The sequence below is a fragment of the Carettochelys insculpta genome, chromosome 2 (genome assembly GCF_033958435.1).
Source record: "Carettochelys insculpta isolate YL-2023 chromosome 2, ASM3395843v1, whole genome shotgun sequence".
In the NCBI taxonomy this organism is placed as follows: Eukaryota; Metazoa; Chordata; order Testudines; family Carettochelyidae; genus Carettochelys; species Carettochelys insculpta.
Genome location: NC_134138.1, coordinates 185,003,271 through 185,027,338, shown reverse-complemented (window position 1 = coordinate 185,027,338; position 24,068 = coordinate 185,003,271). Strand labels below are relative to the sequence as shown.

Genomic DNA, 24,068 nt, shown 5'->3' with positions numbered 1-24,068 from the left:
GGTAAGCTCCTTCGCTCATTGTGGTCAAATTAATTGAGGGCTAGAGCTGTAAAATAAATTAATTCTATTTGAAGAGTAGATGTGAGATGGTTTGTGGTAGAAGCCATTCATATGGATATCTGGGGCAGGGGAAGAAAAAGAATTGTGCTTCATTAAATTGGAATTAGTATAATCATAACATCAAAATACTCTTAAACAGCTTCTTTGGATCAAAGATTTATTTTGAATGACACAACACTGAAAAACATAATTGTTTACAGATGACTTGGTACAGCATACATTATATACCTTATTTTAAAGGATCTGTGAAGGTGTGCTGCATAAATATATATAGTGAAAATATATTGTTTGTTGTTGTCCTTAGATATTTTGTTTTCATAATTCAGCCAATTATAGGTTAGCATTACAGCCATTTCATCCACACAATCTCAAACTATTGCAGCTAGAAATAGAAGAGGTGGAACCATGCCTTCCAATGTTTTAGCAGCTTTGAATGTGATTGTTATAATTGTTCATTTCAGCATGAAACTTTCACATTACAACCACGGATATTGTATAATGTTTTGGCAATAGAGCAGCTAGCTTTGTTCTGGAACAAAACTATTTACTGAAATGCCAGACCATCTAAGAGCAATGCATCTATCAGTGATATTACAGAGCCAAAGAACTACAGTGGAGGGTAACATGTTAATGCATATGGATCTGTATGCAGTTATATACACACAAGCATACATGTGTATATATGTTCAAAAATAACATTGACAAACTTTGCAGCAGTTCATTTTTTTAAACACATGAAACTTAACAGTTTGACCTCATTACTAAAGGGTTACTAATAAAAATCTTCTGTAGTGCAGCAACTCAATACAATACATTTAGTGCAGAGAAGTTAAGGTTCTGGTAGTGAGGAGGCTAATTTTAGATTCCATGGGAAAGGATCAAATACAGGATCACCATAGCTCCGACAAAGCGCACACAAACCCGTTGCCACATACGTGTGAACGAATAAGGACATATCTCTTAATATTTCAGACAATGCTAGCTTAACTTTCATGCTGATTTGATATGTTTCACCAAGCTTCGTCTAGCACCAGTCTGTAAACCATTAGCAGTTTAACTATAAAAGTGGGCTCCTCTGTTTCAAAGAGATTTAAAAACCTACAGACAGCTTCTGACAACACTGTTAGGCCTGAGTTGAGAACTACTCCAAGGGCTGTGTGAAGTTCTCTGGGAAAAGTCCCTTATAGGTTACTGCATCTGTGTATTGCAGCCAATCAGATTCTTTAATGCCTGTCAGCCAGCCAGCCTCCTGCAAGATAAAGAGAGTTTATAGGTAGACAGACTTTTACAGGTGCAAAGCCAGAGGATGTGTTGAGGTCCTTTTAAAAGTCATGGTGTTCAATAGAGAGACCCTAGTTTTTGTATTTGTCATAGTGGAGGGAGGAACCTTCCAGTTAGAGAAAAACACATGTTTTTTACTTTCACATCATCCTAAATTTTCCCTTTTTATGAAGAAGAATTCACTGGGGTTCTTTTTATTGGCAGTGATGGCAATAGTTCTTAGCTCTTCCACTGCCAAGTAATTCTAAGATCCCAAACTCACATATCCAACTGGTACTTTGCCTGAAACTTTTTCCAAAAACCCAGCTTGTGACAGACACCTGGCATTGAAAATATCACACCAAATGATTAGAGGTTGGCAGTTATACTAACTAGAGCGGGGGCCGAGTTGGGGCAACATAATTTGATGTGTTGCTAACCAGCTCTCCTTACAAGAAAATTAAAGAGAGAGCTTTCAAAATGCATCCTCTGCTCTCAGTTCCAAATCTTTTTGGCCAGGTCTGTGCTGCAGCTGGGATGATAAGATGTGCTCTGAGAAGCATGTTAGAACAGGCAGTGTGGATGTTGCAGCTCCAGTGGAGACTTGGCTTAGTCCCCTGAGCTGCAAGGGTCACAGTGCAAGCTAACCTGAAGCAAGTCAACTGACCACTAATAAGAGGTCTATGAAATACAGTATATTGATCTGGCGCTGTAAACTAAGGTAGCAGAGATTGTTGAGCAAAGTAGATAAGAGATGTTGATATCTGTCCTGACACCATGAAAGAGACTGAATTAAAAGGGAAGTGGAGTAAAAGGTGATAATTGTGGAGGGTGTCACATTTTCAGTGTCCTCAAACCACACTGGCTTCCTAGACAACAAGTGAGAGTCACAAACATCAATGTGCTGCATTGCCTTAGCCAGCCAATAGAAAATGCCAGGGAAAAAGGTGTGACCTAAGCCCCGCCCCACCCCTAGAACAGGACTAGGGGCTAGTCTACACCCTCGAATGGCTGCAGCGGTGCAGCTGTACTGCTGGTGCTGCTAGTGGAAATGCTCTATGCTGATGAGCTCTGCCCTTATCATAACTACTTCACCTCCCTGAGCAGCAGGAGAACATCTCCTGCCAACATAAGTGCCCACAGTGGTGCACAGGTTGCTGTAACTTATGTCACTCCCAGGGGTGGCTTTTGCACATCTGAGTGGCATAAGTTATAGCCAAGGAAGTGCTAGTGGAATGAAAGCCCTGTGCACACTGTCACACAAAAAAGAGAGGGAGAGGAAGGGTGGTCTCACAGCTATAGCCTAGTGGTGAGAGACCTCCTCCCCCAGAATGTGAGAGAAGCAGTGCTTTTTTTGGGGCTGATACTTGCCAGTACTGAGTACCAGCAACTCTGCAGCCCCAGCCATTGGATGGGCTGGGCGGGGGGAGAGGGAGTTGGCTGAGTAATGGCTTTTTTTTTTCTTTTTTACAAAAAGGGCACTGGAGAGAAGCGTCTGCTTGATTTGAAATGGGAATTTGAACCCAGGCTCCCACCTGCCAGGAACATGCTTTAACCACTGGCTATCAGATATTCTGGAATGAGGGATGGGGCGTTTCCCTCTCTCCTGCTGAAGATGTTCCACTTTGTACCAATACATATCTAATGGACCTCTGAGTGACTCTAAGTGCTCTGACCCCTGACATCAGGTGGGACATGTGGCTTTAAGTCCCTTTTCCACCTCAGAGGAGGGCAGGTGAGAACTGAATGGGACTTTTCCATAGTGTGTGGGACTACTCTACTCACAAGGCTAGAAGAGGACATCATTCTTCTGCTGTGCTTTGTACAGGGTCCATGTGACTAAACGCATGCTTGGGGCGGGGGGGTGCTCAAGGGGTGTCTCTGAGCAAATCCACCAACTCAGGATCTTCAGGTGAGAGTCTGGCAAAGGGGATTAATCAGTGATTGCCAGGTAGCTGTGCACACAACCAGAAACGTACACCCCCTGGGACCTTTAACCGACAGACATGAAAGTGCCTACAAGGTTAGCTGGCAACGAAGTGGAGTTTTTTGGGCGTTAACATTTGGCACTTCTGATGTAGGGCTACTTCCACAATGGGCTTGAAGTGCCTGCTCTGCACATGCAAACTTCTGTATGCTGGACATTTAAATTTAATCATTTTTGCCCCCAAGTGACTGCAGCTGCACCAGTGGGCACACTCATAATGGAATCCATCAGCTTGAAGACCGCAAATTAGAGACCACCTATAAGAATATGATTCAGACAGTCACAAAATAACTAGACAATCGGGGCAGGGGGTGACTATTCAGTAGTTTTCATTCAGTTTGATGAAAGGCTGTCTGTCTAGTCAGGAGTGCCACTGAAACCACACCACTTAGGGGCCACAGTGAAATAAATCAGAATACATTTAACCAGGAAAATATTTTTCAAGCATGTGGTATGACTGAGACAGCAGGGGCAGCCATAACTGACAGCTTCCTCATCACAGAAGGCAGCAACACCTGCTAGCAACAGGTGCTGATCAGATCGAATCTTAAACCGTTCAGATCAAGTATATGAGGAAAAAGTGGAGTCACAAAGATCAAACAGGCACAAAGTGTTCTTGTTTGATGTGATCTGAACCTCTGATTTTATCCTACCAAATATACAAGAAATACAGATTTAGCCAGGCCTTTTCTGAAGGAGGAAAAATGAACAGCTGTGATAGAAAAGAAACAATACAGTACTACAAAAGTACCCTAGTGCAGGAAAAAATAATTAATGATGATGTTAAACATGAAGGGCAAATGTGCACTGAATAAGACTAGGCACTTTCTGAATTCAGAAACATGATTAAGGGTCTATTTTCTCCATCAAAGTATGCAATTTACTCCAATTAATGCTAATGAGATTTACATGCCAACAACAAAAGCATAATGTACCTTTATATATTTATCTAGAAAAGACTAAGCTAAAATTTAATACTCCAAGAAAAAAAGAACTAAGGCCTGTAGCTCAGACCCTCAGAAGTACTGAAGTGCCTAGTTTCCATTGACTTCAGTGGAACTTAAGGGCTTAAGTAACTTTGCACTGGATTCTGTCATCCTCATATTTAGTACCTTAGAGTGTAAATAATGCTATGTAAATAAATGGAACTACAAGTAGTATAAGGTATTCCCCATTTTGAATCTAGCTTTGAAAGAAGACTGTAGGGTCATGCCGGAAAAGTATGCTGTCCAAGACACTACAAATGTAAAGCAGATAAGATATCCTGCTCATCACTTAAAGCAAGAGATCATTTGATAACATTAGCACTTTAAAAAGCAAAGTGATGAGAGTCCAATGTTTCAAACATATGCAGTCAGGAATAGTGTTTTGGATTCTGAATAGTACCATAGAAGACCATATGATTATTCAGAATGGTTAGGCGTATTCCCAGCAATACATACTTGCAATATCAGGCCTCAAAATGATAGAAACAGAGGCATGCTCTTCATATTTTCCCCCACCAGTGAGAAACTAAACAGCGAAAAGAAGCTGGATAAACTAGCTGAAGGACCTTCTCCTTGGACTGTTTGAAAAGGTAAAATCATTTCTCCACTGCTTATAGGAGAAGGAGTAGATTCCTGTTTTTAGCAAACAGGAAGAATGCTTTTTGTTCAAATAAATTGTGACGTGGAGTTATGTCTTTTCATTGACTTTGGAGGGCATTAAATAAGGCCAAAATTTAGGCCAGGCCTATAGTATGGGATAAGTTTGAATTAAAATGCACAACTCTAGCTATGCTAATTGATGTACCTTGACTCAAACTTTGGCATCACCCCCACAGTGGGAGGTCGATGGGAGAAATACTCCCATTGACGTCTCTTACTCCTTACTCAAGTGTGAGGAGTCACACTGTCAACAGGAGCACCCTCAACATTTATTTTAGCATGTCACTAGTAGGCACACTACATTGAACCTCAGAAGATCAATCTCTGGAATGTCGATCCATGGGTAATATCAACATGCCTTTAAAGTATAAAAGTGTGTGTTCTATCTAAAAACCATTTTTTTAACTTCTGCATGTTTCACATTTAAATATAATTAAAACATCTTCGCATATTCTAACAAAACTAAAGCTCTGTGGTCAATCTTTATCAACACTAGGAACACTTTTGGGGGGACTTGATCTACCGCAGTCTACACCACTGGAGGTTTGGCTGAAGGTTTCAGGTACTTTACCTCGATAAGGAACTGCAGGATTAGTAGAAATTAGTACTGTTGGAGATTTAGACTTTTAGAGGGCAGAGTTTCAAGCTACAGTTATGACACATAATTTGGTGGTAGGTTTATATAATGTGCGAGCATATGTTCATTGGCCTAATTTGAATAAGGGAATTTCAAAGTGTGAGGTTTATTTCGAAGTGCCCGTGTCTATACAGCCAGTCTGCATTTTGAAAGCAGCGCTTCTGAAGTGCAACTTGCAGTCATTATGATAATGAGGTACTGAATAGGCATGCAGCGCCTCATTAACCTCTTCCAAAGTGCCTCATTAACATGCCCCTTCTGAAGGGGAGGGGCACGTGTAGACACGGCTTATAGGTGTAAGCTCCAAAGATTAGACTACCATACAATCAATTCTGCTGAAATGTTAAAATGTGTTGTTTCAGTGACCTGAGGCACTATTTGCATGTTTATATCTATTCTGTGTGTGTGAGTGATAAAGAGTGAGAAATAAAACCATGATTTAAAGCAGCTAAATGAAATGTAGAAGAATGTTGGTCTTTGATGAAGGATGGTGGTCCTTGATTCTACCATCAACAGATACACTACATTTTCAGGATTCCCTTTTAATCTTAGATGAAAATGAAGTATGAGGCCAGAACATATTGAGACTAAAACTAACTAACATTTAAATGACTGCATTTCTTATTTCCTTATTTCTTATTCTAAGTACCTCTAAGAGAAGAAAAATGGCAAAAGAAATGATTCATCAGTTGTTTACCTGGTCAGCTGTGGCCTCCGAAAGGATTACTAGTACTATATCACCTCGTTTTAAATTAAGCTCATCAGTATTAGCTGCTTCAAAATCATGTAGCGCTTCAACCTGAAGGAAACACAATACAAACCGGGGGTAATGTCATGTAGGGAAAGTATGAAGAAAAATGAAGTAGAAAAACTTTCTCTCTCAACTCAGGTTTAGCAATGTGCACCTGTACTGGGCTTTCACACTGCCATGCCATTCCTGATACCAGGGCACATACATTAAGCACACACACAAAAGGATTAGTAGAAGTTACACATTTTTATTCTCTTTCATGAAGAAATATACATATGATGTTAACTATTAATTTCTTCCCTCAGTGACAGGTCATCATCATCATCATCAATAACCGTGGGCTCTGCACCCCTTGGTGTTTGCCTCTCTCACTATTTCCTTCCATCTTCCCCTCTCCAGTGCAGACTGGCTTAGTTTCTGTAGACTAGCTCTGTACCAATCTACTACATCATCTATCCATTCTCTGTGGGGTCTGCCTCTCCTCTTTGAACCATCCATTATGCCGAATACCAGGGTCTTGATTTTTCATTCGTCGTTCATTATGCAAATATGTCCAAGTAGTTGTAGCTTCCATTTTATAACCTTCTGCAGCAGGTTCTCTTTAGGCTGTATCTTCCTATATAATTCCTCCTTGGTGACCTTCTGCATCCATCCTATTCTCAGAATCTTTCTATAACAACTCCTTTCAAACGCCAATATCCTTCTCTTCGAATCTTTCATTATCACCTGTCTCGCATCCACACAACATGCTGCTCAATACATGTTTTCAAAATGCCCTGCTTCATTCTTAAGCTAATTGCTTTGCTTTTCCAGATCTTATCCATCGCCTTCAAACTTGCTCTTGCTTTCACTATTCTAGTTGCTATTTCCTTCTTACAGTCTACATCATACATTATGTAGCTCCCCAGATATGTGAACTTTTCTACATTTTTCAGTTCAATACCATCCACATTGATCTTCCGTCACATTTCCTAATCTCCAAATACAATTGTTTTTGTTTTATCGATGTTCATAATCAGTCCATACCGCTTCCCTTCTTCATTTAACACCCACACCATTTTCACTAGCTTCTCCTCATCTTCCTCAACGATAACTATATCATCCGCGAACCTCAAGTGGTTAATTGTTTTCCTGTGCACAGATATCCCTTCTACCTCTTCCTTGATCTTGTCCACCGCTCTCTCCAGATGTGCGATGAAGATACTTGGCGATATTGGATCTCCTTGTCTCATACCTCTACTTATTTTAAACCAACTTCCCAACTTCCAGCATGCTCACTGCTGTCTCTGCATTATCATTGACATCTTTCAACAACCGTATTAGTCTGCTATCCACTCCGTATGACTCCAACACTGCCCAAGTCACTTTCTGATCTATATTGTCAAATGCCTTTTCAAAATCAATGAAGCAAGTGTATACATTTTTGTTCTTTCGTTAGGCTTTCTCTGCTATCAGTCTTAGTGCCAATACCTGCTGTATGGTACTTCTATCTTTTCTGAACCCTGCTGGCTCACGTGCTATATGTGGGTAACCTCAACTCTAGCTCACAGGATCTGGAGGATCAGCGATGCGGTAGCAGGACATGAGTACTGCTGCTTGGGCAAATCCTGCTGGCCTCATTCACAGAATGCCCCTGTGGAGGCGTTCTCAAGGAAGTGGGGGGGGGGAAAGGATTTGGTGACCCTCTGAGCTGAACTGAGTAGGGGCTTAGAGAGTGATACTAATACCCTAGTGAGATTTGTGGTTCTGCGCTTTTGATCTCATTCCTGAAGTAATCATCTTCCTGAAACAATCCTCCCTGTGAGGAATAGGGTATAATTCCAGGGGCCAGTTAAAGGTGTGGGCAATGGGAATCCTGCAGTGTGGACTGGAAGTGCTCTTTAGGGCTGGTAATTAGGTTTATGATTAAAGCCTAACCACTTGCATGGCCATTCCCCATGTTTCCTTTGCTGGGGCACTATGTGGGGGTCTTATCAGTGACTGGCTAGAGAAGGGACAGAACTTGTTCCTCCCCTGAAGAGCTGCTCTGGGTGACCAGACCCACCACTGGGTGTCTCCCCTGATGCAGGGTGCTCTCCAGCACTGGGCAGCAGCTCCAGAGGTTCCTGCAGCTGGAGGAAGTTTGTAGAAGTGTGTGAGATCCTCCTTGGGCTGCTGGGAGTGCCCCATCAAAGGGGCTCCTAGCTTTAGCTGGGCTGGGGAAGGACAGTCCAGGTTGACCATAGAACAGAAGTGGGATCCCCTTACAATACTCTCTCTTTGGATCAGGACCCCAGCCCTGGGGTTCGACTATCCTGAAATTTCATATGTAAACCTCCAACAAGTTAAATTTGCCATAATGGACGAGGAATTTAGTAGGGCTCGATCTGTGATATAGAACCATAGAAGATTTGAGTTGGAAGAGACCTCAGGTGGCCAACTAGTCCAACCTCCTGCACAAAACAGGGCCAACTCCAACTAAATCATTCCAGCCAGGGCCTTGTCAAGCCTGGCTTTAAAAGCTGCTAAAGAGGGTTTTCTCACTTAATTTAGTAATTATTGACAACTGTACAGTTTTGGCTCTGCAAGCAGATCACATTAGCTAAATAATTCTATTTCCATAACTAGATACCCTATTCCAGTTTCCTTGATGGCAACTAATCCCATGTCATCACTGCAACAGCCCAAGAAAATCAGCAACAAAGCAAGGTATGCGTAGATGTGTATTCTCCTGTAACTCATGAAAATCTGATGAAAAATAAGACAAATGGACAGTGTTCCTCTAAGTCACAATCACATGAAATCTCACTCTGACCTGTTACTTTTGTTTTTCTGTTCTCATGGACAAATGTTCTTGGCAAACTTTAAAAAACCCAAAAAAAAAAAACCCAACCCACCAACCAACCAAAAAAAAAAAAACCCCAACACCACCACCACCACCAAAAAAATCAGTCCAAAGTAAATGGGCATACCAAGGGCTTGCTATGGGACATGCTAGACCGAACTATCCAATTATAATACAAAGCACATGAACTTCATTCCTCTTTACTCAGCTTGGTCAATCATTCTGAAATAAGAAATATCAGCTACCTGGGAACTAGGATATACAAAAGATTCTTGTCAGCCAACAAACATGGTAGAATTTCTCAGACCTGTCCATTGAAATATAGTGCTTTTTCAACATGATCACTTTAAAAGCCACTCTAATATGTGACATATTGGTTCCATTGAAGTCAATTGCAAAAGTCTCATTAATCTCAATGGAGTCATGATTGCACTGGTAGATTTTAAGGCCAGAAAAGATCATTTGATCATCTAATATAACCTGCTGTATCCAACACATTAACACATTTTTACTATTCTGACTAGTACTTTCACATTTGATCAAAAGGCATAATTGTACATGAATCATGTTTGCACATAAACAATAGTACATGTTGAACCTGTCTAGTCTGGTAACCCTTAGAACCTGACCAGTGCTGAACCAGAGAATTTGCCAGACCACAGGAGGTCAGTATTGTCGAGCAGCGTTACTACCACTCCCACTGCTTACTGGTCTCTTAGAAGACATTTAGGGGTAAATTACAGCAAAATAACTGCACAGAACACAGAGAGCCAGGACTGGTGGGTGTAAATATACTTTATGGGACCACAGGAAACTTAGCCACACGCATGATAAGTGGACATTTGGCTAACTAAAATCATGCCAGACCACAGATGTTGCCAGACCAGAGAGTGCTGGATTAGAGAGGTTCAACCTATACAAGTAAAATGTTATTTCACCCTTTATGGAGGAAATAATAATAATAAAAAATAATAAAAAGCTTGACATTTTTGCCAGTTAGCCAGAAAACTGTGAGCCTAAATGAACTGTGTCCCTGGATATGCATACTTGGACTTCATTTGATGCGAAGTTTGAAAGAATGTTTAAAATTGGAGTGACTAAATACTCAAGCTGACCTTAAAGAGAAAGCCAGGTGGCATTCCATGGGCTGCATCCGTTGACACAGGCTGTTCTTCAGAGGATGTAGTCTGGATTTCCTCAATGGTTTTCTGCTCACTTACAATCTGTGAAGTTTCACTGGCATCAATAGCAATGCCCTGTGTGCCAATGTCTTGTACAACGTCTTCCAATTCACTCACTCTGACTTCATGTTCCTCTCCCTCGCCTTCGTTGTTCGATGCTGGCTCTATTACTAGTGAAGGGATGTTGCTGATTTTCTCCTGGAAAACACAAAGAAAAATGTTTTGAGAGAGATTTTGTCTCCAGTGTATGGAACAAAGCTTTATTTACTGGCTTCTCTGTTTTATAAGAGACAATGTAAATGTTTGGTTTTTTTTCCTCTCATGCACAGCTGATCTTCTCATTGACAAGAGCTATGCTAGAGCAGCAGGGGATCATTACTTTGTGACCCCTAGTTTCCATTCCTCCACCTCAGTTCTACCAATGAACTGTGACTGTTGTCATGGTAGGTGATAAAATGCTCCACCCCTTATTCTGTTCTCAGTGAGGCCCCTGTCCAGTATCTACTGACATCAGTGGGAGGACATCCATTAGCTTCAGGGCACTTTGGATCAGGCCACACCACTGCCGTAAATCAGAAGTAACTCCACTAGTGTCAGTGGAGTAACACCAATGTAAACCCTGTGAGAGATCAAAATCAGGCACTGCAGTAGTTTTAAACACCATTTAAAATCCATTGACTTCAGGGAAATTTCTCCTCATTGACACCAACGTAAATGAGAGAAGAAGCCATATGAAGCCCAATACAATCAAGTTAATTTAAGGATCTCAGACAGGGTTTTATGCAGCGCTTTAGGGCCCTCGAAAGGGCCCATTGTCCAGTTATTCACCTAGCCAACATAACCAATTCAGTCTGGTGCTCAAGGGAATGCTGCAACATTGTTCATTAATGTGCGGGTGTGGGAGAAGCTCCCCAAATCTTAGTTTGTACCTCTTCTCCTACCCCGCTGTGGGGATGTAGGTAGACGGTGAGGATGACCAGACAATTGCTCATTTAAAAAAAATACCCCAGCCCCCAAATCAAGAGAAAATTTTATTGATGGGTCAAGGACTGTTCTGATTTTTGAATTATTAATTATTTGTACCATGGTAGCACCCAGAATGCCCAACTTCATTGTGTGAGGTATTACATAAGCACATAACAAAAAAAGCAAACTACAACCTGAAAAGATTACACTCAAAGAAGAGAGATAACAATAGGGTGATTTAAAACAAACAGATATGAAGAGCCTAAGGTAATCAGGATATGGAAATCTTTGATATGGAGACTTCTCAGAGTACCACTTGTGGTCATTTCTTTTGGGCTCCAGCTGCTGGAAAGCCAGAAGCCAGCCTGACCACACACACAAATATCCTTGTAGTTTATTTCTTCTAGGGTTACATGGAATTATTTAAGGTCTGACTTTTAGAGGTGCTGGGGCAAGGGATGGGGCAGATTTTCACAGATACAAAGGGCAGCTGGGTACCTAACTCTCACTGGGAATCAACTGGAATTAGGCCCATTTACCACTTCTATTGACTTCAGTAGGAATTAAATGTGCTCAGCATCTCTGACCACCAGTGCACTTGCTCTTATTTAGCACTGAAAAAAATCAGTTAGACAAAACAAACTAAAAACACCCACATTTGAAGAGCCTGAAAGCACTGTTTATCAAGTGACTGCTCTCCAGATTTATAGCTAATGGAATGGACTATCTTTAGGATTAACTGTGTCTGACCTGATCCCCAGAACACACCAGAGAGGGTATCTATCAATTGGACACTCATCAGAAATGATTTTTGGCACCCTGGCCAGATTCCCAGCTGGCACATGTTGACATAGCACCACTGAAGTGAGCAGTGCTAGTTTACACCTGTGTCACTGAATATGGAAAGTGGCCCCATATGGACAGACGATAGCTCCGGGCAGGAGACACAAACATTCCAATATTGTTCTTGCCGTGTTTCAGAAAGCATCCAATAAAGTCTTACCTGAGATGCCTCTGCCTCTTTCCCTTCTGTTTCAGGTTCGTCACTTTCATCTGCAATTTCACTGTCAGCTGCTGCAGCATCTTCACTGGCTGCAGTTATAACAGCACTTTCAACTACAGCTTCAGCTTCAACAACTTCAGCTACAGCTGCCATCTACAGCCAACAGAGAGTGGAAACCATTCAGCCACTTCCATCATTCTCAACATCAACTATTCACCAACTTCACTCCAGTCTTTTATGTTTATATCTAGTCACGTCAAAGTAAACACAAACGCTACGGTTACACTACGGCGCTCTGGCAACAGAAGTCACATCAGCAGAGATTTCCTGACAAAACTGCTGCCAACAGGTCGTGTGTACACACAAAAGCAAACTGGGAGATCACTCTGCTCTGTCGACAGAGTAGCTGGACTGCCTGGCTGCTCTCTAGACAAAACAGGCACCTGGAAACACAGCAGACAGGGCTGTCCATTGTTGTGGATGCCCTGTCTGTTGAGAGAATCCCCGGCCGGCATTTATACAGCTGTTTTGTTGATAGAAATCTGTCAACAGCAGCATTATGCCTCAAAGTTTTGAGACAGAACACTGCCAGTGAAAGTGCCGGGTTTTGTTGATACACTGTTGACAAACCTTTTTGTATAAACATTCCACAAGTTTTGTCAATAAAGCTCTCTAGTGTAACCATAAGCAAAGAGAAAATAGGTCCTTAGCTGCTATTCTGCACCTGATTGTGAAAGGTGGAAAACACCTGTTATGATGCTTCATTTTATATATTTTCAGGGGCGTACACAAAAGTTACTTCTGCAGGGAAGGTCTTCTAGAGCATGAGCAAAATTACAAACAGTTTAAAGGCATGCTGCTGCATAGTCTGATGGCTCTGTGCTGGGATATGAAACATATTTTGTAATTTAAAAAGTTTTAGAGCAGAGCTTGATGGCTCATTCCTTAAAGCTGCACTGCTGCGGACCTGCCTCTATGAGAAGGAAGGCTGGGTCTGCACTGCATTTTATGCATCAGTTCTGCTGGAGAATGGCCATGTTCAACAGTACTGCAGCTCCACAGGAGCACAGCAATAGAGGCTGTCCATGGGAACATGAATGGATGCCTCTCCCCAACTACTGTTATCTGTTTTGGGGGCTGGAACAATAGAAAAGGCATTCTCCGAATCCAAGCATCTTTATTACGTTATTTCTAATGTATCATGGCATAGTGAAGCTGGAGTTAAAAATGGTTCTCTTTCCTTTCCACTACTGCATCTGTCAAGTTGCATTTAACAGAACTGGCTTTGGTGATTAACAATCTGATAATCGTTGTAGTCTCACATCAGATATCTGCTTCATAGTTATGGTTGATCATAGCCAGTCTGATGTCCTGTGGCACCTTATAGACTCACAGATTTATTGGAGCATAAGCTTTTGTGGGCAAAGACCCACTTCATCACATGCATAGAGAGAACATTCCAGAGGCCAGGTATAAATATACAGGCACATGAAAAGAGGGAAGTGCCAATCAAGAGGAAGGCTAGAGCTGATGAGGTCAAGTCAGTCAGGGTGGGTGTCTCTCACTTCCAGCAGCTAATGTGGAGGTGTGAACACCAAGAGTGGAGAAACTGCTTTTGTAGTTGGCTAGCCGCTCCCAGTCTTTCCTTTTGTAGTTGGCTATTTAGGATTGAACAGTTTCTACTCTGTAGGCGTTCACACCTCCGTATCAGCTGCTGGAAGTGGGGCATTTTACTCCAAATTTGTATCAGCATAACAGAGCAGAACTTGGCCCACTGGAATTATCATTCAAAACCAGAATGAGTAGTAAATTCATCTGTGATGTTTTAATAAATACCTATATACCAGTAAGCAAAAACTTATTTAAAAAAAAAAAGAAAGAAAGTAATTAGCACCTGGCAGGATTGGACCCAAATTGATTAGTCACCAGAAGTTACACTTTCTTTATTTTTCAATCCTTTTTCTGAATGTAATTTCCAGTCACTAGTAATGAAATCCTCTTGCATTATTCTAATCATATTTCAAAATGCATGGTCAAGGTTGCACTTCAGTAAGCAGAGGATATAAAATAAACAGTATATGTTTTCACACCCATATGGTAACATAACATAAAACAAACAGGCTCTCAGAAGGTATCTGGTGTCAAAGGCTACGTCTACACTACAGAGATCCTTTGAAAAAACTTGTTTTGAAATATCATGACCACACACAAAAAAGTAGATCAAACAATGCATCAACTCTTTCGACAGAGAGCGGCCACACCCCAGGCACTCTTTTGAAAGAACAGGCCAGGAAATGCTGCAGATTGAAAAATCTGGCACCATGAGGACTACTCTCTTGAAAGAAAGGGCCCCCAGGGCACCCACATACATTTTTTCCCCCAAAAGAATCTTTTGGAAAAAGGCACCCTTCCTCATCCAGGAGCAGAAGAGGGACATTGGAAAAGTGCCATGTTCTTCCAATTTAATATTGAAAGAATGCAGAATCCATACGATTTTTTCAAAAAAGCCCTAGCTTTTTTGAAAAAAATTGCAAGTGTAGACGTAGCCGAAGTGAAATTGGATACTTCCTTGAACTTTGTAGTTGTTTTAAATTTTTTTGAACCATATATAATGAATTGCCCCATTTTTGTTTTAGAAATAAAATTTTAAGAATTATATTCTAATTTTTATTTCAGTTTAAGACTTATCATGCTAGGAAAAAATGGCATGATGAATGAAAGATATTTTTAAAAAGAAACTATATCCAGACAAATATATCCACAGGAAGTGTTTAAGCCATTCAGACTCCATGGCAGCATAATTTCAGTTCATTCTTAATGTCAAAAGAAACAACATTCTCTCACCTTCTAGCACATTGTTCCCTGTCCTACAATATTTATGACAATATACTATTGCAATAGACAGGTTCTAAAACAGGCCTCAGTTGAAATGCGAGGTGTTCTAGCCATCACGTATTGTATTGGTCTGTCTATTGATAACATGGAAACAAAATATTCACCACACAGAACTCTGATCTTTTTCTTGAGATATTAAAGAACACATACCCTCCTACAGTTGATTATATTTACCTTACTCTCCTCCTCAGCCATTCCAGTTGTCTCCTTTTCACCTGCTGTGACAGTCTCCTGCTTAAAAAGGATATATGGTCAGCCCATAAATTTAAATTTTTTTTAGCCTCTGAAAAATATGCATTAATAAAATTTAATGGAAATAGGGCATGTACTAGATGCAACAAAATGAATAGCTGGAGCTTAATGACTTAATATATGAAAGCTTATTCAGATATTATCTGGAGAAACAAACCAAACCATTCTTACTATTACTCAGCATCAGAGCAACAAGTCAGGATGGTCTAAGAATTAAAATGTATCCTTTCCTCCCTCTTCACCACCACTATCACGCAGTAAATTTTAAGACCATTATTTACTTTATGTCATTATGCTCACAGTCATGTTGTCTTTGGAAAGTTTTTGTTAAATACCTTCCCCAGAGTACAGCTAATCTTTGGGATTTTATCAATCTCAAGCTTTTGCTACAGCCTCTTCCTAAAATCCAATAACATTTAAACACATATTTTCCTCTTGGGACTTCTCAAAAATGAGAGACTCTTCTTGATGCTCATTGGGCTATAATTCACTGAAGAGCACTATGCAGAAAATAATGTTGTGGCACAGAACATACTGAGTCTCTGTGGCCATGCTGCTGTAGCTTTTCCAATGTAAACATATCAACAACCTACCTTAAGGCCTGATTCAGTGGGGTTCAAATGTGCCTAAATTAAAAGTTAAGAAAATGATCAGGTGTTCTCTTGAAGAGAGGCCTCTTAAGAACATAAGAACAGCCATACTGGGTCAGACCAAAGGTCCATTCAGCCCAGTAGTCTGTCTGCCGACAGTGGCCAGTGCCAGGTGCCCCAGAGGGGGTGGACCGAAGACAATGATCAAGCGATTTGTGTCCCACCATCCATCTCCAGCCTCTGACAATCAGAGGCCAGGGATACCATTCCTACCCTTGGCTAACGGCCTTTCATGGACCTAACCTCCATCAATTTATCTAGCTCTTTCTTAAATTCTGTTATAGTCCTAGCCTTCACAGTCTCCTCTGGCAAGAAGTTCCACAGGTTAACTATGTGCTGAGTGAAGAAGAATTTTCTTTTATTAGTTTTAAACCTTCTACCCATTAATTTCATTTGGTGTCCTCTAGTTCTTGTATTACGGGCACGAGTAATAACGTCTCCTTATTCACCCTCTCCACACCTGTCATAATTTTGTATACCTCTATCATGTCCCCCCTCAGTCTCCTCTTTTCTAAATTGAAAAGTCCCAATCTTTTTAGCCTCTCCTCATACGGGACCTGTTCCAAGCCCTTATTCATTTTAGTTGCCCTTTTCTGCCTCAGATCTTTGTACATGGTACTCAGATACGTTAGGTTTGAAATGAGTTAAAATACTAATATGATGTAAACGACTCCCCATACCTGGTATTTTCTTCAGTGTTGATGGGACTTAACACTAAAGCCTCTAGACAGGTGGAGTAAAACTGTACTAACTGCAAGACCTGTTGGAAAACAGATGACAAGTACACTTCCTTCCAGAACGTTTCTGGACAAACATTTCCTAGCTGTTTTCCAGTTTGAGTGTAGTATGTACAGTTTTAGCAACTGTTTTCCAGTTTGAGTGTAGTAAGTACAGTTTTAGCAACAAGAGCTATGGACAGGGATTATTTAAATATAATCTACTTTTTTTAGCAAATTATTAGCATGCTTTCTGAATGCGGCATCTGCAACAGTATTGTATGAGCACAAAGCATGTTGCAGTCATTTTTGGCTATGGCCAGAGCTGAAAATAGTTTATACGTAATAATGTAGACTGAGCCTCAATTAGCAACCTTCATAGGCCTGTAACTGTCACTGCAGAATGGCACAAATTTCATTGAAAATAGTTGTAATTTTCTCCTAATAAAGAGATGCTGTGTTATTGCTAAACTTCATATCAATCGTGCTTTTTTGCTTTATGATCTAATCTTCTAGCATTTCCTGCAGTCACATCCTAAGCCCTAAACATGTCCAGATGCCAGGGCAAGTCACTTTCTATCAGCAGTGTTACTATGGAAACCTCTCACAGCCTTATACTGTTAAAAATGACAGTTATATAACGTTTTTATTATTACTTTTCCTTTGAAGCTACCAAAGCATTTGGATTTTTTTAACCTATTTACAGCTCAAAGCTTAAGTTAGAATTTAGAAGCATGAATACAGGAAGAAAGAGTGAATATAAAAATTATATCTTATAAAAGTAAACACACACATGCATGCATCAAATGCAATTTTCCACTGAGCTGATTTACACAATTTTTTTCATATGGACCATAAAAAATGGTCTCTCTCAAAATGGCAATTTCCAGATGAGTACTTTTACTTTTATTATATTCACTGGGAAACTTCTAAATTTACGCCGTACCATACATTTCCCTTAACTCTTGGAGGAAGCAGCGGCCTGATGACAAGGGCTGGAGGGGCTGTCTAGCATGATGCAGCTGCAATTCTGTAACCTCACACTGTAGTCTGCTTTTAAAAATGAAGCTCAGTACATGCTATACTCTATTTGTGCTTGCCAGGATCTTACCCAGATGGAATTTCATGCATAGCGAAATAGATTTCATATAAACAATTTTAGCTATGGCATTTGTATAGCTAGAATCGACATATCAGAATTGACTTATTTCCCTAGTATAGACCTTGCCTCTATACTCTCCCATCGACTTCCCTTACTCCACGCGATAGCATGGAGCACAGGTATCGACTGCAGAGACGTTGATTTTGCGTGTCTGCACCTGAGACGCAAAATCTATCTTTGGAAGATGACCCTGAGTGGATTGATCTTCCTTGAAGTAGAGACATACCCTTAGTTTAGAAACTGTGATTACTTTCAGGGGAAAGGCATCATGGAAACAGACAATAGACAAAAGGCACAGGAAAGCTCTCTCAGAACTACTAAGTGTAACTGATAAAATAGGGATCTTGATATACCCCCATAAACACTAGTGTGTTCGATACAACGTACAAAAGGCTAGGACATGACCATCAGAACCTTCACCATTTCACTTTCAGGCACCGCATTTTTGCCATCTTCATTTGAAATACAATCTCTTCTCCTCCCTCCCCCTGCACGTGTAGTGGCGTGTCTTGAACGTAAATTATTACTATATATAGTGGCGTGCATTGGCATTTAAATGACTGAGCATCCTGCCTACATGTGCAGCAGGCTACCTGCCCAAAGAGCATCCAAATCGCAAAGCCATGCTCAGAGTTGTGGTCCATGTTTGGCTGAAGATATAGCCAAGTAGGAATGTGAAAAATGGACACTGTGGAGGGAGCATTTTGAATCAGGAAAAGAAACAGCACAATGGCTACCATGTGCTTTTGTTCATGGTATTCTACTTCTATCTCGAGGTGCTGCCCAGAAATAAGTGGCAGGATTGTCTTCAAAGAGCTGCTGCATACATGATGAAATTGCCCTTCTAATACCAGCGTAAGCTGATGATGCCTTTACTGAACATTGGTGGAAGACAGCATACGTGTACATGTTGCTTACCAACTACTTCCTTCCATATAAAAATGAGAATAAACAACAACAGATCCATGGCTGCTGAAGAGTAATAGAAATCTGCAGTTGGTCTATAAGGCACTTGAGCCCTGAAGGATGAAGGAAGAAGCACGGAGTAAGTTCCTGTGCAGTACTGAGATAATAGAGACACTTGAGTGAGGACACAGGGGATCACAAATGGGAAGAAGGTTTTCTTTTTTTTCTTCTTTCATTCCAAACTTTAAGTATGTTTGTCAAAGAGAAAATAGAGGAGGGAAGAAAATGGTGGTCCTACCTGCATGGGGTTGGGGCTGGAGCCCACACAGCGCCAGGGCTGAAACTCACCAAACAGTACCGGGCCATCGCCAATGACTCACTGCAGCACCATGGCGGTGTGGGGCTGAGGCCAGAGCCCCAAGCAGTGCAGGTCAGGGGTGCAGCTGGGGCCCCCAGGCAGGATGCCAGAGCCTGGTCTACCCAGGACATCAGCAGCAAGTGGGCAAGGAGCCCAGTGGGTGGGGTGAAGGAGGGCCAAAGTAAGGTGCCTATAAGCAGGTGCTTGGGGGCTGGTGACAGGAGGCCTCCCCTTGTCTTGCAAATTCTCTCATTCAGCCCAGCCAGGTCGCAACAGTGCCAGGTGTAACCTGTAGTATGAATCCGAAGCTTGCTACAGGGTAAGCTAACATAATACATGTAGCCTAAATCAGCTTTTTACAGCTTTTTGAAAAAACAAAATTAGCCTCTTCTACCCCTTTTCTTCCCCCATTTGCAAATCATTAAGGTACCTACCTTAATCTCTGTGAATATTCACTAAAAAAAATTGGGCAAATCAATTTGCAGGCAAATGATGGTTTTTTTAAGAGTCTCCTTTGTCAACTTGCTGTTCTTTATATATGCATGACTTATTGCGAAAGCCATGTCAAATTGATTCTGTTCTCTCACTGGGTGGCAAACATTTTAGAACAGGAGAATAAGGATTGAAGAATCACAAATAAACCCATCAAGGCCAAATTCTGACATGAGCTCACTATGGGTCAAAGAATCCCCTTTGACTTATATCAGAATATTCATATTGCAAATCTCCCAAGATATGCATTAAATGATAGCGGAACTTATCCTAGATCACATCTATCAAAGGTATTTGTATCCCTTTTTACAGATGGGAAATCAGGAACAGAGAAACTAAGGGCTAGATTTTTAAAGGACTGAGGTACCTAAAGATACAAAAAACTGCCTAATGGGATTTACAGAAGTGCCTAAGGGTCACTGAAATAATTGACTTCAGGTACTTCTGTAAATCCCACTAGCTTCCTATATTCCTCCTTAGACACGTAATTAAAATCTGTTCCACAAAATAGGTTGACACTGCTAGTGCACTGCCCATAGCATCAGATCTCCGAGCCCGGACTTTGTAAATGTCCAGGAAGACATTGCTTTGAAGTTCTGCTTGGGCTGGAGTTTCACAATCTGAGACACAACTTCTAAATGATAACTACACAGCTACAGCAAGCACTACTAGTCCAAAGCTCTTGTCATGGATGGCTCAATGCTGCAAGTGGTATCAATACCAAAAGTCACTTACCATAGTCACACAGGAAGATTGAAGAGTTGAACCCAACGCTAAGCGTAGTGCCTTGACAACTGCACTATCCCTTCCCTTCCTTCTAATTAAATGAGAGATACATTATGCTGGAAAATTTACCCTACCTCACAAGGGCCGTTTCTACACAAAAGATGCTAATGAGGTGTGGATGCAAATTCCCCATGCCTCATTAGCATAACGTCATGTGATTTGGAGTCTGGAAGACCGTTCTTCCGGATTCCAAAATACTGTGCAGAAGCACGGCCCCCCCAAGGGGAGCTTCCAGAAGGACGTGCTTCTTCCAGAGGTCCCTTCTTCCCAAAAATTTTCAGGAAGAAGGGGCCTCCGGAAGAAGGACTTCCTTCTGGAAGCACCCCCTCGGGCTGCGCTTCTACACGGCATTTTGGAGTCCAGAAGAACGGTCTTCCGGACTCCAAATCACGTGACGTTATTCTAATGAGGCGTGGGGAATTTGCATCTGCTCCTCATTAGCATCTTTTGCTCCGTGTATTAGCATGTCACTTCTGAGAAAGTGGCCCGTGTAGAAACGGCCAAGGTGAATGATTAGGATTAACATATTGAAAAAAGAGGACACCCCTGAGAGACAGTGTATCTGTATCAGCATCTACCAACTCACATTGTATTAATTTGTAATAGTAGACACAATACATTAATACAACGTAAGTTGGTAGATACTGATACAGGTACATTCCCTCTCTAGGGTGTCGTCTTTTTTGAAATGTCAAATATGGTAACCCTAGGTTAAATACAGGTTAAAGTACATTTTCTGGCATAGCATGCTCTGATAACACATATGCAACAGGCAAATTATACATCTTACTGATTGTCACTGTAAATGGAACAAAAAAGCAGTCATGTAGCATTTTAAAGACTAACAAAATAATTCATTAGGTGATGAGCTGTTGTGGGGCAGACCCACTTCTTCAGATCTGGAGATAGTGCTGTACTGGAAATAGTGCTGAAAGTGAATTGACATGACCATTTTATAACAGAGAAATACAAACAAAACAACAAACAACAATGAAGCCTCCTTCTGTCTTATGTACCTGATTTGTCAGTTTTCATTTAATTTTTTATTGATATCTTTCTATCTCCAGATTTGAAGAAGTGGGTTTGTCCCACAAAAGCTCATCACCTAATGAGCTATTTTGTTAATCTTTAAAGTGCTACATGACTGCTGTTTTGTTTTGTTAGGATACAGACTAAGATGGCTGCCTCTCTGTTACTGTGAATGGAGTACAATGTAAAGCCATCAGAAAGATGTTGGGGGTGAAACTTTACAAATATTGTACAACACACTTTTTTTAAATTTCACATTGGTAAACTGAATTCAGAATTGTACTGAGGAATAATTTCATCTATGGCAGTCTTATCAAATGTTGGCCTTTCAGCTTATTTGTCTATTTCTTCTTTAATCTTCAAAACTCTTCTTACATCAGATATTAGCAGCTATTTTTCTAAAGTTGCACTTTCTTCACTCATGGGACCAGATTCCAAGAGTAAATCTATTTCGTCAGTTATTAAAATTAGCATGTTTCATTTCTTACTTCCCAGAGGACTTTCTTTTTGAAATGGGCAAGAACTCATTCTCATTTACAAAATAAAACAAATCAGAGAGAACCATAACAAAATCATTTTACTACTGTTTAATATCTATCATCTGTCTTCTGAATTACTGCTAAGTTGCTCCACTCTCAATTTTTTTGTCTCCCTCTTTCATAATAATGCCATAATCTTTGCCTCAGTGGTCCCATGTTCTAGCAGAACAGGAAGTAAAAACTACACGTTTCATTCAAGTAGCAAGAAGGATTATCTAAAAAGGTCAAGTTAGCCCACTATGGTGGCACTTACAGCCTGTCAGTTAATTAGTGTTGGGGATTTTGTACTTTCACTTTGCCTCAGCTGAGGAGACAGAGGGGTTAGCAATCTCTTATTTCAGGAAAATAATTTATTCAAAGATTATTTCCTTTCATGAAGTCCCTGTGAAAAAAAGATAAAATCAAACTGATTTTTAAAATAGCCTCTTCAGCTTCATTATAACCTAAACAAAAAAAGCAGTAAAGTAGCACTTTAAAGACTAGAAAAATAATTTATTAGGTCAGCTTTTGTGGGACAGAATATAATAAATAAACAAGTTAAATAATTTATAATAAATAAATACATAATTTAAATAATATATAAATAATTATAATAAAATATAAATAATTTAAATGAACAATTTAAATAATAAAATAAATAAATAATTCACCTAATAAATTATTTTGTTAGTCTTTAAAGTGCTACTTTACTGCTTTTTTGTTTTGATAGTATATAGACTAGCATGGCTTTCTCTCTGTTACTAATCATTATAATCTGGCTTTCAAAACTACTTTATATGCAACTCAGTTCCCTGAAATGAAGAAGCAACTGGACTAAGGGTTCATTTTTCTCACTCCTTCTTTATTCTAAACTATCATAGTTATTAAGACTAGTGGGAGGCATCTGAGTCCCAGGTTTGACAAAATACCTGTGCCTCAGAGACTGTTTCACTTTTTGCCTTTCCATGATGTTGGCATGTTATTGTTGTGATTTAATACAATTCCAAAGAAAAATGCAGATCGGAAGAGCAGAACCACACAAATTGCAGAGGCTTCATGTTTTTGAATGCATATTGTAAGCGGCTGAATCTGAGCTCTCTCTGATGAACAGCTGGAGCAAATCCATGAAAACTAAGGAGTTAACCAATCTAAACAAAACCAGAATGAGTTCCTAATGACAGTGGTAGGGAGAATGGAAACTAAGGACTCACATACAGCAACATTATTGTGATTACGATTTCAACACCCCTGCCCCCAACACAGGACAGCCATTGGACCCAGCCAGGTACAAGATCTGTAATTCATTACTTGTCCTCCCATATCAAGAACAAGGAATTAGGATTACAGAGCCCTGAGCCTAAAACCTTGACCTAGCTTCTAATGAGTTCCTAGTATTCATTTGAATCTGAGGCTGTGTGAATCATCAGGGTTCTTGATCTGACACCACTGAGTGAAACTCAAGCTGTAGGTACACGTGGTTGGCATTCGGTACCAGTCCTTCTCTCAGTTTGAGAGGAAATTCTGTAAAATTTAAGCACCTTGTTTTCTGACTGTGAAAAACGCTCCCTGAATGCAGTGAAATACATTTACTGGAGTCTGCAGAGAAAGTGCCTGAAACAGTAGTTCTAAAGAAAGCACAAACCATTGCATTATGACCATTTCAATATAAACAAACCTCCAGCTACTCTCAAAGCTGTGGGCAGAGTATGGGCTGGTCACATGATTTTGGTTTAAGTGCTGCTGCACATAAATAAATTCTACAGATAATACATTTGTTTAGATGCAGACAATTGCTGTTTGGATTTCTCTGAAAAAGTAAATTTCATATAGTCAAACAGAAAAAAAAAGCAGAAATCCATTTTCCCTAACGCCATTGAAATGGTAGATGAAGATAAGACTTGCTCTTATTAATAACTGACTACCTTTACAAAATAGGCAGCACTAGAAAAAATAAGACACAGAACCGTATCCAGGTCACCCTCTGACTCT

At 40.4% G+C, this 24,068-nt stretch overlaps 1 protein-coding gene across 3 annotated transcripts in view; it reads right to left on the bottom strand.

Annotated features, from left to right (window-relative positions):
* Nucleotides 1–1,173: 1,173 nt before the first annotated feature.
* AMPH (amphiphysin) overlaps nt 1,174–24,068 on the bottom strand; it is a 175,378-nt gene continuing 152,483 nt past the window's right edge. Inside the window, exons 19-23 of one of the 3 annotated variants that reach the window (XM_074986045.1) lie at nt 15,385–15,441; nt 12,316–12,468; nt 10,281–10,544; nt 6,288–6,389; nt 1,174–1,309 (exon numbers count right to left, since the gene is read on the bottom strand). In XM_074986045.1, coding sequence (XP_074842146.1) covers nt 1,202–1,309; nt 6,288–6,389; nt 10,281–10,544; nt 12,316–12,468; nt 15,385–15,441 — 684 coding nt within the window. In that variant the 3' untranslated portion in view covers nt 1,174–1,201. Of the gene's footprint in view, nt 1,310–6,287; nt 6,390–10,280; nt 10,545–12,315; nt 12,469–15,384; nt 15,445–24,068 lie in introns of all 3 variants that reach the window. The other 2 variants (XM_074986047.1, XM_074986046.1) reach the window with 2 other exon arrangements.